At 42.5% G+C, this 14,595-nt stretch overlaps 1 protein-coding gene across 1 annotated transcript in view; it reads right to left on the bottom strand.

The window, feature by feature from the left end:
• The window catches only part of RASGRF2 (Ras protein specific guanine nucleotide releasing factor 2), a 276,199-nt gene that overhangs the window by 147,682 nt on the left and 113,922 nt on the right, over window positions 1-14,595 (bottom strand). Inside the window, exons 6-9 of the mRNA XM_017870896.1 lie at window positions 9,374-9,453; window positions 8,785-8,978; window positions 3,703-3,812; window positions 2,659-2,777 (exon numbers count right to left, since the gene is read on the bottom strand). Of these exons, the coding sequence (XP_017726385.1) occupies window positions 2,659-2,777; window positions 3,703-3,812; window positions 8,785-8,978; window positions 9,374-9,453 (503 nt within the window). The remainder of the gene's footprint in view (window positions 1-2,658; window positions 2,778-3,702; window positions 3,813-8,784; window positions 8,979-9,373; window positions 9,454-14,595) is intronic.

Below are 14,595 nucleotides of genomic sequence, written 5' to 3'. Positions count from 1 at the left end.
CTTCCTTGAGCTGCTGTGAGCTCCACCCAGTTCGAGCTTCCCAGCGGCTTTGTTTACCTACTTAAGCCTCAGCAATGGCGGGCGCCCCTCCCCCAGCCTCGCTGCTGCCTTGCGGTTAGATCGCGGCAGACTGCTGTGTTAGCAATGAGGGAGGCTCCCTGGGCGTGGGACCTCCCGGCCAGGTGTGGGATATATTCTCCTGGTGTGCCAGTTTGCTTAAAGCGCAGTATTGGGGTGGGAGTTACCCAATTTTCCAGGTGTTGTGTGTCTCAGTTCCCCTGGCTAGGAACAGGGATTCCCTTCCCCCTTGCGCTTCCCAGGTGAGGCGATGCCTCGCCCTGCTTCAGCTCTCGCTGGTCCGGCTGCAGCAGCTGACCAGCACCCATTGTCCGGCACGCCCCAGTGAGATGACCCCAGTACCTCAGTTGAAAATGCAGAAATCACCGGTCTTCTGTGTCGCTCGTGCTGGGAGTTGAGGACTGGAGCTGTTCCTATTCGGCCATCTTGCTCCGCGCCCCCCGCCCCCGCCTTTACTGTATAACTCTTAAACAACTAACCAAAGCACACATGCAGAAAAATACTGCTAAAAGGCAAATCCTTATATTGACATCAACACAATAATACCAGAAACATTCATAGCTGACCGAAGTGCCTTAAACATGTGGTACATAACAAGGAATTAATAACATATGGGCATGAATAAAGGGAGAAATTGTCCATGATTGTTTTCTCTCCAAGTGCAATGAAAAAAAAATGACATTCAATATTTGACCTTCCAGCATTTTTCATTATTGAAGGTTTTTTCAAGCTTGGACCTAAAAAAGTTTACATTTTTTTAGCAATATAGTAAATGTTTATGGATAATAATACTTCCCAATCAAATATCCTTTAAGAAATTGTACGCTATAGAAACTTTTGTCTCCATTCTCACATACTATCAAGCACAAGTCAATTAGTAGACATTTTCAGCGAACTCCAATACAAGAAAAATACAACATAAAACACTTTACAGTCATAATTGCAATTCAATAAATAATTTAATTCAATGCCCATTTCCAGATACCTGTAATAGAAAGCATCATACTAGACAAGGCAAGGCAGAGAGAATTCCTAAGCGCTGCCCTTCAGAGTTGACAGTAACCAGGACAGAGAGGCACACAAGTAAGTACCTCTACACAAGAGGATGAAATACATGCACCAGGGTAAAGTGCCTTGGAAATAAGCGGAAGGGAAATCCATTCTAACTGGAGGAGAGGGGAGGAGGGAGGAGAGGGAAGGAGGAAGAAGAGGAAATTATAAAAGGCTCCCTCGAGGTATCTGATCTGAGCCTGGTGGGACAAGCAGACTTTCAACAGGCACAAAAGAGATGGATAAGGACATTCCCAGCCCCCAGGCTGGGGACAGCACAGGTAAAGGCACAGAGGCTGGCAGGCAGGAAGCCAATGTGGGGACACAGTCTGTGCAGAGGAATAGAGGAGGCATTACAAGGGCCTGATGTTGCTAGCATTGTATTCCACCCTTATTTAAAGGAAAAAGAATATCTAAAGCCAAAAATGAGAAAAGGAATAATTTCCTAAAATATACTCCCAAACTTTAACATATATGTGGTTTCTCCTTGTAAATAAATAATGGAAAATAGAATGGCATGCATTAAACTTTTAAAGTAGTCTGTGCAAAAATTAATGTGCACAAACATTGTCTTGTTCTTGAGGAGGTAAAAAGAGATTTTAAGCAGTACATTATGGTAGGCAATGGCAACACAAATATCTTCAGATGATATTGGCACATTATAAACAGAAACTACATTAACGATTGAGTTCCAAATTTATGTTCCACTTCTCACCAAATTCAAAATTATAAATCTGTGCAATATATTGTCTCAAATCAACTGCCTAAGGCATTCTCCCCTCCCCCAGAGGACCTAAGCACTAAAAAAATAACTTGGGATGTGGTTTACGTCTTGCATTTTGAAATAACAGCCGAGGAGAAATATGCACTGTCAGGCTGTTGCTTCTCCACAGTTTCCGGCACAAATATCTTCAACTCTTCAAAAGCTTAATTTATCGAGTGATGCCCCCAAAGCACACTTCGCAAACACGACAGCTCCTGCATTACCAAAGCGGGGCAAGGGTCCATCAGAGACATTTCATCTGGCAACGGGAGTTACCAGTTGAATTCAAATTATATCGTGTGGGGCGGATCCGGAAGTGCTGATGAAAAATGGGAACAAGAGACAGCTGTTTTCACTTCGGACATGGTCCCCAGTCTTATGTGAAAGGGCTTTGAGTAACGCAAGTTTCTCCTGAGCCTTGGCCTGGGTATCGTCAGCACTTGGCACTGCCACGGCCGTGGGCCAGGCCGACCGGTCCTCCTTGGAGCTGCAGAGAATGTCCGGGCCGCTGAGGAGGAGCGTCCAGTCAGAATGTAACTGCCTGCCCCACTCGTGCTTTACTATGATTGTGTTGCTGTTTTTCATGGTCCCTGAAAAGAAACAGCACAAAGGTGGGCTTCAACCACCGCCTCGGCGAAGGCCGTGGACGGGGGGTCCTGCGGGCACCGCACCCGTCACGCCTGCTCCGAACGCCTTCCGGGGTGCGCCGAGATCATGTGACAGCCGCACAGCGCATCCGGTCGCGGGTCCATTTCACAAGGACTTACCTTGGCGGATGAACGTTTGGCTGGTGTCCAGCAAGATGTCACAGCCCTCCACGATCATTCTTTCGATGGCAAGGTTTTTCCTTATGTTTTCAGTGTCGCTGACTTCATCGTGCATTACTCTGTGACACAACACAGACAGGATCACAGTAAGAGATTTTCTGTTGCCCTAGCATGTAGGCAAAGAAGAGCTCCATCTGAGAAGCTCGGTTTCAAGCTCGTATTGACTGAACCGGGGCTTTGGGGGAAATAGACTGGATCTTTCCAGGCTTCAACAGGCCACAACCCAAAGCAACACCAATGTGCCTCATGATTCTAAACAGTAAATGGGTCAGCAATAACCAGCATCCTGGGCATGTCTGCTTCTAAGTGCAACAGGAAAGCAACATGTCATTTTGTGGCCAGATCCCGTCATTGAAATTAGGGGGTCATTTCTTGGAGGCAGTCTAAATAAGAGACCTTTAGACCATTTATCCCATATAAGCTAAAGTAACACAAACATAAATAAGTGCTTGTAACAATGAAAAGTCACTGAGAAATGCAAACTGTACCTTCTCTAAATTCTTGCCAAATATGAATACAAAATGCAACTGAGAGTCTTTTGTTGTTGAGACAGGGTCTCGCTATGTTGCCCAGGCTGGTCTCAAACTCCTGGGCTCAAGTAATCATCACCCCTTGCACCCTTGTCTAAGCCTCCCGAGTAGCTGGGACTACAGGTGCATGCCACCACACCTGGCTATCATTTTTTTTTTTTTAATGCTGAAAGAAACATGAACATTTCCAAACTTAAACCAAAATACACCTAATCTGAATTACATAAATTCACATGCTATAAGAACATTTTCCAAGATATGTATTTTTCTTGGTTCAAATGAATGTGAATGATGATTCAGTATCGCCTCACAAGCTAGTATTTAACTTTGAGGTGAATCTGAGAAGCTGGATTTGTTCTGCTTCTTGTTCCTTGGAACATATACAGGAGGTTTCCGCAAGAGACTAACTTGCTGCTTTCCTCTCCCAACCCTTTATTATAAGTTCTTGGCGTACCTGGACAGTTCCTCTAGCTTTGATTTGGCAAACTCCAGGCTTTTCCTTTCCACATGCTCATGGGGTGTGTGAGCGAGGAGCTCATGGAGTGTGATGATATATCTGGGGATCTAGATGCAAAGAGAGGCCAGTGTGAGCAAGACGTCAGGGTGGGTGCAGGGCACATGCTCTGCAGGGCCATCATTGCTTCTAGCAGCTTGTCTCTACTCTCCCACTTTGGACTCTTCTACACATTTTTTAAAAAAAGAAATACAAATAAAATGTACTACACTTCACACTTCATTCACACCAAAAAAAGACTTCACCAAGAATACATGGAAAGGTGGAAATTATTGAAGTGTTATGGTACAAAGAGATGGTTGTTTAATTTTTTTTTACATAATCATATACTTTTGAATCATAGTTTTTGAAAACTGGTTCAGAGGGAAACACACAGCTATCATCAAGTCACTTGAATCTGTGTTTTAGATATATGAGTCCATTTGCAATGTTTTTAAATCAACAATCCCACTGCACTATTCTAAGAATTAAAACTTGAGAGAAGACATGTTCACCTTTATTACTTTCTGTTCCTAATTCATCTCAATTCACCTCCTTGCAGTAAAAATTATTGTTTAATTAGGTTATTTATTTGTACTTTTGTTTATTAACAGACTATCTGAATTCTGTCAAAGACAGAAACTCCACCAACCAGAGGAAGATCTTAATAAACCATGGTAGAGATTGAACTTAATTTGTAGTGATACAACATATTTATTGGGGGCTTAATTTGAACAATAACATGTATGAACATCTACCACAACACTACCCACTGGGGGGTCAGACTGGGTGCTCCAGGCTTTGCCAATGTGTCTAGTCCTCCAACATCATAAGGATTATGTTTCCATCTTATAGACAGAGAACTAAAATGGGAAGAAGTTTTAGGATTTTACAGATAGAGAACTAAAGTGGGAAGAAGTTTGGTAACTTGCCCAAACTTGCCCCATTGGTAGCCTCACAGTAAAGGGCAGTGTCAACTATAAGCCCAGCTCTGACCAGTGCACTGCCTTCTCTCAGAGCTCACCCTGGGAGCTCTCGTCTGTGGGGACTGAGGTCTCACTTAGCACTTGGAAGGACCTTTAAGAATGAAGAAACTAAAACGGCTTTCCAGGGCCCTGTGTGCGGTTTCTTCCATTCTGTCCTGAAGGGTCAGTGGCCTTACCTAGGGATCTGCTTTGGCTCTTGTGCAAGTGGTGGCCTTCACTGGGCTGCTTACCAATATTTATTGAGTGTCTCCATTTACACACTATGCATAGACACAGCCACCATTAGCACAGACATTGAACTTCAGCTCTGGGATCGTGCCCTAAGGAATGGCATCAAATTAAGGTTTCAGGAAGCACAAATAGGCCCCCTTCATCGTGGGAGGCTGGGACACAGGAGAACCCTCCCTTCGTAGGATACATGGAGGAGATTTTCTGCTCCTTCTGCCATGAATTTCTCACTAATACAGCCCTTAGGGTTGTCCCACTTGATGAAGACTTCTGGGATAAGAGTGCTTTCAAATATCCTTTTCGTTGGCATAATTGCAGGACTGATAAAAGTTTGCCTCTAATTAGTAGTTCCACAAGAAAATCAAGGCAATCAATAGCTAATGTCCTCAATTTTTCATAGTGAAGGGGACAGATGTAGGAAAGCTTGAGTACTTATAATGCACTGAAAATCCACAAAACTGAGTTTGGTCAATACTCTCATGATCCTTCCTCATTACTTAAATTTCTTTTAAAGTGCTCCCTGGCTAAGATTCAGGTAGATGGATTTGAATTCAGTCTCTGGCCCTTTCCACTTTATGGTGAAAGAAGAAACAAGCACTGAAACTGCCAAAAACCAGACAAACTAAGTTCTGCAGAGAAGTGGTCAGCTCTCCAAAGGGTTCATTCGTATCTTCAAGAGCTGATTATAAATCTCTTCCTCCAAAACCAAGAGTCATAGGAACTGTCTAAATGAATCATAATTCTGCTTTCAATTATGGAACAAATACTTGTCACTTTATAGACATTAATTAGCTTGCTCTCCAATTACAGTAAATAAGTGGATAGAATAGCAAGTAGCTACTTTCTGGAGAACATCTAACACTGTTGTTCTTGTCAGGAACAGATTTCACGATCGGCTTACCAATGGACTTTCAACACATACATATCCAAATAAATACATGAGCAGCTGAAGCCAATTTAAGTGGTACCAGCCAAGCCACTGTCTTTAATAAATAAAAATTATGTTAATGACAACATTATTTTCCATAACAAATTTCTTGGCAATACCTGGACTTACTGTTGTGATAGTTCAACTGGGGATAATTTTACTGCATCACCCAAATTCTACAATTTCTGCATGTTTCCACAGTTCAACATAGCTCGATAACAGCAGCAACTGACTAACTCAAAAAAGGGCCCAGAAGGAGGAAGACAATCACCTTCTCTCCTCTTCTACACATACAAGCTAAAGGCTTCCAATTGCCTCTCCTCCTCTCTCTGCCCCTACACTAACTTCTGCCTCCATATCTGGGCTCAAGAAAGTCTGGACAGAGGTCTCTTGGCAGTATAAACTAGGGTCACCTCTTCCATTGTTGGCTTCCAACAACAACAAAAAAGTGAGAACCCTAGCCTCATCCTGAGGTGTCCAGCCTTACAAGGGAGCAAGGCAGACGTGGAGAAGTACCACTGCTAATACAGAGAGAAGCAGATACAACCGGACCCTCCAAGGGATTCAAACACCTTCATGACTATTTCACTTTATTAGTGAAAGAACCACAAGGGAACAAGAAGGAGAGAGTGAGCTTAGTAAGGAAAAACCTCTCAGCTTCAGCTTCTACAAAAGGCAATTTCCCCCAGGTGTTTTCTAGGGTTATTTCTGGAGAGAAGGCAGAAGAGTGAGGCATCAAGTAAAGAAGACAGAAGGGAGACACCAAGGAGCATGAGGGCCTTGGGCAGAGAACTCTAATGACGTCTCCTGGTCTATTCAAAATACTTACGGGGAAGCAAACAAGGACAATTCCATGTTCTTTCAGTTTGATCATTTTTTGCAGTTGGACAATTCTGGCTAAATTCTTTGAGGCTTCTTCCAGAGCTCTAGTTAGACTTGTCTGGCAAAAGCCAGAAAGCCTCAATATCTGACCCAACATTCCAAGGTTTGAAGTTACCACATCCTTGGGGAGGGGGCTCCTAGACTACCACCAAGCTCCTTGTAACACCACATAGTTACCCAGCCCAAAACATCAGAACCAGTGTAGTCACCCTAGGATCACCACGTCAGACAGTTAGAGTCTGGAGGTAACTAGAGCTCAGCTGCCTCAATTTACAGATTACAAAATAGCTATTTAGTTTGGTTCAATTATTTCCCGCAATGCTATGAGTGATACATCAGGTCTCCTAAAGATTCCCAGTCCAATGTTCTTTTTATGACATTATAAAAATCCCCTGGGGTCAATCAAAATGCTCAGTCATTGTTACCAGGCTTAGTCTTCAGGAGAGGAAGGGCAGGGTGGTGGGCAAGTATCTCAGCATTTTAAAGAAATCCAAAGACCTTTCCAAGGCCCTACATTTGCTGTATTTGGACACCTCATCTACAGCGAAAAGTGTAGTTCTTCCATTTCAAAATACTGAAAAAATCACACCAAGAGGGAATTAAATAGCATGAAGAAAGACATCAGGGGGCTGTCAGGTAGGGAGCTGGTTCTTCTCTGAATGCCCCATGTGTCTTCACGACTCTACCTTTGTATATGCAACTGACTTGGGGTTACTGAACAGATACAACTTGGGGTACTGAATCATAACCTAGAGATAATTGTCAAAAATTCACATAGAATCTCAGAAGAATGTTATACTATATAAGATGTTTCATTGTAAATAAAATCTTAAATTCCAATTATGTAGATCGTTTTTTTTAAAGTCTGAAATCTTTCTTGTGAAATATTTCCTCAGAGGGGCAAAGAGTTCAAACAATTCAGTTCCAAAGGAAAACAAAACAAAACCCTATAAAGTTTCACTATACTTAAGTGGTTTTAAATGCATCCTTTGGGTTAAAAATCTGACTAAACTTCTACAGCAACTTCCAGGATTTCGAGCGGGACTGACAAACGTCAAGGCAAACAATTGTGCACCACAGCCACATTTCTTTGTGAGGCTGTGAAAGGATTAGCCAGGGTCAGAGATGCCTGCTCAGGAGGACAAAGTGCTCCACACTAACCATAACACACATGATTAGTAGAATCGGTTTACCACATGATAATTTGGAGGCCTGGCCAGAAGCCACCTAAATTCCACAATGGGAACACTCAATGCTCTTCCAAAAGAACAGAATTGACACTTTTCAAAAGAACAGGAGATTCAATGCACATTTTGGCCTCCCTGGTTCTCACTTCCGGGCTCTTAACAGTAAAGCCCTAGATCCAGGAAAGAATGCAACTGTTCTTGACCCCTTGGGTTGCTCTAGTCCCAAAAGGGGAGCCCCTGCAGCCACCTGACTAGTTGCCAAGAGTCCTCAGGTCCCACCCGTGCCTTATGTTTCCTAAGTCTCCACAGCCTCTGTGACCAGGGAGGTCCTCCTTTTGTTCTCCAGAGCTCCAGCCAAGGGAGACTCAACAGCAACCGCGACAGGAAGGGAGGATGGGCCGGAAAACAGAAACCTTCCCAGCAGCCACTCCATCCCCAAGAATCTTTTATGCAACTAGCATAAACTGGAACATTTGCACAGAATCCTATTTCTGTAAACCAAATAATATTTTTAAACATGCTGGAGGAGGAGACTCCATGAAAGAGGTCTGTGTGGAATCTTTCTGTAAAGAGAAAATTGTGCAGCGTTTCAAAAAATCATTCTTGAATTCTTTGCTTCAAAAATGCCTGGTTTTCTTATATCCATGAGACACAGAGAATGTGTGGCACAGTATTTGTTTATCTCAGGGTCAAGCTCAAGACAGCAATAGATGATGCATCTGTGCCATAATTCCTCCCAGGGCACCATTACACATCTCACGCTGGTCACTCTAGGTATCAGTGAAATTGAGCTGGAACCTCTGACTTACAAAATGCATCCCAAGTGACTTACCTGAAACATGGGATAGGTCAAGAATGTCTCCAGCATCCTCCCCTCACAGGCTGGATTGGCTTCATACTGTTTTAAGAGTTTGTCAAAATCTCTGTTTTGCTTACAATTGGCGAGAACTTGCAGGCTGTACTGGTGATTACGTACAAATTCTTGATAAATATTCAGCATGGGGAGCAAAATATCAAACAGATCAGCTGGAAAGAAACAGTAAACATGGCTGTTTCCCTTGTTGCTTGGTAAATTACCTACACTGGGCGGAATGGCAAAGAGTGGGTCCCAGCACCAGGTGTCACACATGCATGGAGCCGCAACCCTGATGCCTGAATGATGATCTGGTAGAATACACTTGTAGGCAGCACTTGACTCCAGCCCCAAATTAACTATGACAGGCCAAGGGAAAGAGTCAAAAGGTAACTACTGAAGCAGGGCCCAAAGTACCCAAAAGGCAAGGAGACAGAATCCCAGGGTACAGAAGCTCACAGGTCAACAGGGTGATGCAAACAGTTTAGGCTGAATAATATTGGAGCTATTTTACTCTAATTGTGGCCACTCTAAAAGAAAATCTTACATCTTTAAAGAAGGCACTTACCTAAAATTAAAGTGGGCCAGTTTGCTATCCTTGCCTTTAGTCCTTGATGAAATATTTCATGAAGAAACATGATTGTTTCACTATTAAAAAAAATGGAAAAATAATATAATTTAGTTGCTATAATGTGTTTATTTTGTTTAAAATCCACTGAGTCCTTAAAGCCTTAATGTATACATAATATATATGTTCCATAGGGCCTCCAAACTATATCCAATAATAACATGGATTATACTATCCTCTATCAAGCAATTGTGACAGCCTCAGCAAACCCTGATACAACATTCAAATATTAGAGGACAGAAAGCACCAAATCATTGTCACATAACCTTCTTCATCAATTTTAAGTGAGCTTTCCTCTATTAGAACACAGTACTTCAATCAATAATCAGAAAATTAAAGTTATGACCCTTTTTTCTTTTCATATGTGATTCTAGATAACTCAGGAGAAAGTTTCTCTGTCAGTAAAATGAGTTTTGACAGAAGGAGAGAGGATGAAAAAATCTAGAGCAAAAATTTTGACAGAACTCCACTATAACTACTCCCAAGATACCCAAGACAGAAATGCAAAAGAATCTTCTGAAAAGAGTGAGGCCTACATAGATATACTAAAATAAGAATGATGCATGAATTGGGGATCTAAATTCCTAAAAGGGCCAAGAAGGGTAATTACCAAAGTCAAAACATCATTTGCTTTCTCCTCATTGGAATTAACCTACTGCAATGAGACTTTGAAGCCTTTTCTGAACTAACACAGTGACATAATCAAATACAGAACTGTTCATCTCAGTGAGATACCTTGGCTTGTTATTAGTCAAGTTCCATTACAACAGACATCAAGAAGTCCTTACTATTTCAAATGGTCCATGAAATAAAACAGAAATGGTTCCATGAGATTCTAATTTGTTTTTCTTTTATAACAATTTTAACTAAGTAGTCTTTGTTGTTCAAGGATTTCAACCAAATCTAGTTTGGCAGGTATTATAGATTAGTCATTCAATCTGTATTCCATCCTCCTTCTAGGTGTAGAGGGGTAGAACTAAAACTACATTTCTCAGACTCCCTTGCAGCTATGGTTCTGGATGTAAACTCAGTTCTACTAATATATGCACTTGGAAAGAAAAGGAAGGTGGAAGTAGGAGTCATCTTCCTGTTGCTGAAAGTCAGTCATGGAGATGTGAGTGCTTTGGGGCAATGTCAGCACCCAGCCTTAGGATTCTAGTTTCTGGGAACCAGCTTCCAGAGTCTGAGAGGCATCTGTGGCAGCAGTGGTGGTGGCAATGGTTTCCTAACCTCTGGATCACATCTGTGTTCTCTGAAAGTCAACAGTTTAAGGGCCACTCCCTGACTTTACTCCCCCAGCCTTTCCAACAGATTCTGTAAGCAGTGAATTCCCTCCACTCAGAGAGGGATTTCTCTGTCCTGTGTTGAACACAAACTACTTGATACATCTACCTTCATATTTTGATACCTGCATGGTTAGAAAACAGACAAAACAATTCTGTATATAAATAGGAAGATTACATTTTCTTAACTATAAACCTGTGTTGAAATTCAAAATTATTGAGCTGCCTAGGGCTTAATTTCAAAGGCATGTAAAGGGAATCTAGTTAAACAACAGTAATGATATAAAACTCTTTAAACCTCACCTTTAAAAACACACCTCTTCACATTATGTTAAGTGAAATAAGCCAGGCACAGAAAGACAAATATCACATGTTCTCACTCATATTTGAAAGCTAAAAAAGTTAATCTCATGGAGGTAGTGAATAGAATGGTGGTTACCAGAGGCTAGGAAGGGTAGTGGGGAAGGGGAGGATGAAGAGAGGGTTTGGTGAATGGGTACAACAGTACAGTTAGATAGATAGAATGACTTCTACTATTTGATAGCACAATAGGGCAGCTATAGTTAACAATAATTTATTTCAAAATATCTAGAAGATTTAGACTGTTCCCAACACAAAAGAAATGATAAAAGTTTTAGGTGAGGGATATCTCAGTTACCCAGATTTGATCATTATACATCATATGTTTATATCAAACTATAAAACATACCTCATAAATATGTACAGCTATTACATATCCATTCCATATTATGTATATGTGTTATATAACCATAAAATGTATCCATAAAATTAAAATAAAAAAATTTTAAAATATCTTTTCCGCCGGGCGCCGGTGGCTTCACGCCTGTAAATTCCCAGCACTGTTGGGAGGCCGAGGGCGGGTGGTCACACGAGGTCAAGGAAGACATTGAACCGACGGTGAAACCCCGCTCTACCTAAAAATTAACCAAAAAAATTAGCCCCGGGCGCGGGTGGGCGGGCGCCTGTAAGGGTCCCAGCCACTCAGGAGGCTTTGAGGCCAGGGAGGAATGTGGCGTGGACCCCGGGAGGCCGAGCCTTGCCAGTGAGCCGAGGATCCCGGCCACTGGCAACTCCCAGCCTTGGGGAACGAGTGAGACTCCCAGTCTCAAAAGGCATCCTCAAAAAAAAAAAAAAAAAAAAAAAAATCTTTTCAAATTTCCATCTAAGTCTAGATGTGGTAAATAATTGCTAGTCTATATGAAGAGCTTATGGCTTTACCTTCCAAAGAGAGGCATATCTTGACTCTGAATTTAAACAATATGATAAACCTGGCCTTTCCTGTTTCAGATCAAGCAATCCAGTGGAAACAGAGCCAGAGGCAACCTAAACCAATGTGACACAGCCTCTTTATTTACCTCTAGGTACCACCCTGTTTCTCTGTTCCTCTTTATAGCAGCTCTCCTCAAAAGAGTTTTCAATACCCACCCTCTCCAGTTCCTCTCATTATCATAGTGTATACACAATCCCATCCACTACCATCAGACCTGTTGAAACTGCACATTTGGTGACTGAAGTATCACCAGAATGCTGTACTGCCTGAGGATCAAGGGCTACCCCCAGGCTCCTTTGGATGTCTCATACACTTGAGAGGAGCCATTGCCAGCAAGGTGGGGAAATCTCCCTCCTTCCTTTTAACAAAAGAAAGCCTAGCTTTTAATCTCACATTATCAGACTACCACTCATCACCCTTCCTTTCTGTACTCATCTACAGACACACCAGTGTCTCTTCCTGATGCCTTGAGATCTGAGCTCTCAGCTTACGGTTGCTCTTTTCTCCAACACTACTCTTGTCATAATTCTTGGGGACTCCAATAGCACACAAACAACATTTCAATATCCTGGCCTCCCAGGACCTTGAACTCTTCCTCCAAAGATCCTGTCTTCCATTGACCTCAGTCAACACCCCCTTGATTGTACTCTAGACCTTGTCATTGTCAATAGCTGCATCCCTTCCCTATCTCAATTTCAAGCACAACATTCTCTGACTACTCCTAATCTTTCAGTTCACTGCCTTTAGAACCCTGACTCCAAAATTCTTTCACACCATCACGACCTAAATCCCCAGATCCCGCCACCTTTTTATTGGCAAAAACCTCTCATACCAGCACTACTTTCTCTCCTCAGTTTAGATTCCATGGCTCATTATTATAATCTCTTCCTTGTATACACCTTCAACTTCCTTATTCTTTTCTCACTTCATCACAGCAGCCACAACACCAATCCTAATTAATCCCAATCCTCCACCCACTCTGCACCTGCATCCATGCAGCTGAAAGTGGCTAAAGAAAAACATGCAACCATTCTGACTGATCTCACTGGAAAGTCACAACCACTAGCCTAATAAGCTAACACAGGCTCTCAGTGCTGCCCAGCACTAATACAACATTCCTGAATCCATTTACTCCCCTGCCCCAGTTATCACTATTCCACACCTCTTTCTCTCTTCTCCAACTCTGACACTTCCCTCCCATCTGCCCCATTAGCGGATGGCCTTGCCTCCTGACTACAGAAGTGTCCATGTACTATTCCTGCCCTGCCATGCTCCCAGCTAATGGCAATCTCCTGACCTGTGCAGCACATTCTGTCCACTTTCGCCTTTGCAAGTTTACTGCTCAGCAATTCCCTCTCTCCTCCATCCTTCTTTTACCCTCTTCATTTGCCTCTAGGTACCACCCTGTTTCTCTTCTCCTCTTTACAGCAGCCCTTCTCAGAAGAGTTTTCTATACCCACCCTTTTCAATTCCTCTTCCCTCTGCCCCACCGCCTGTTCTCTCTAAGCCTCCATTCAGGCTTTGGTCTCTAATCAAAGTTACCAATAAACTCCGAGTTGTTAAACTTGGAGTTAAACTTGGTCAATTCTAAGTTATTGCTTATTTGACTTTTTTGGCATTGTTGTTGGTTCCCTCTTGCTTTCGTTTCCAGGACAGCTCACTCTTCTGGTTTTCATTGACAACTCAATGGATCCTCTTCACTCTTCTTTGCTGGCTCCTGTTTATCTTCCTGACCTCTAGATGTTGGAATATCCACGCTCCCCTTTTCTTATCCATCTGTACTCACTTGCTTGGTAATAACATTCAGACTAGCAGCTTTAAATACTATCTGTATGCTAGAGGACTCCCAAATTTCTATCTTCGGCCCAGAATCTTCCTCTGAACTCCAAACAAATATCCGATCCCTACTCACTTGACATCTCCACTTAGATGGCTAATAGCATCTCATGCTCAACAGATCCAAGAGAAAACAGTTCATCTTTTCCCCTCAGCCTGTTCTTCACTCAGTCTTTACCATTTAGTAAACAGTAACTCCATCCTTCTAGTTGTCCAGACCAAAAGATGTTGCAATCTTACCTGTCTTTTTGCTTTCTCTTAAAACCCACATCAAACCCATCAGCAAATCCCACTGTTGAGTCCTGATGGATATGTAAGCAATAAAGAAGGGGCCTCCTGTGGGGGAAGACTCCAGGCAGGGGAGAAGAATGAACAATTGTTCTGAGAAACACAACCCACTAGCACAAGGAATGGCCTCTTCCACACCTAACCCCTCTTGCACGGCCTTATAAAACTTCCCTCCAGTCCCTGCCTCTCTGCAGACAGCCCCTTCTCTGCTGTGCTGCCCATTCCACCCTTGTAACATGTTTTCACACATTCTCTAACAAATCTGCCTTACTTTACAACGGTTTTGGTAAATTCCGTGACACTGGCCCCAGCTAGTCGCACCTGTGACACCTACTGGCTCTGACTTAAAAACACACCCAGAATCCAACTACTTATCACTGCCTCTATTATAATCATCTCTTACTTGGATTACTGAAATAGCTACCTAACAGGTGTCTCATCTCTCACTTTGTTTATTGAAATAG

This window comes from Rhinopithecus bieti, unplaced genomic scaffold, assembly GCF_001698545.2.
Source record: "Rhinopithecus bieti isolate Rb0 unplaced genomic scaffold, ASM169854v2 scaffold_5216, whole genome shotgun sequence".
NCBI lineage: Eukaryota > Metazoa > Chordata > Mammalia > Primates > Cercopithecidae > Rhinopithecus > Rhinopithecus bieti.
Note: the sequence above shows the minus strand (reverse complement) of the source record. Positions and strands in the feature narration are given on the sequence as shown.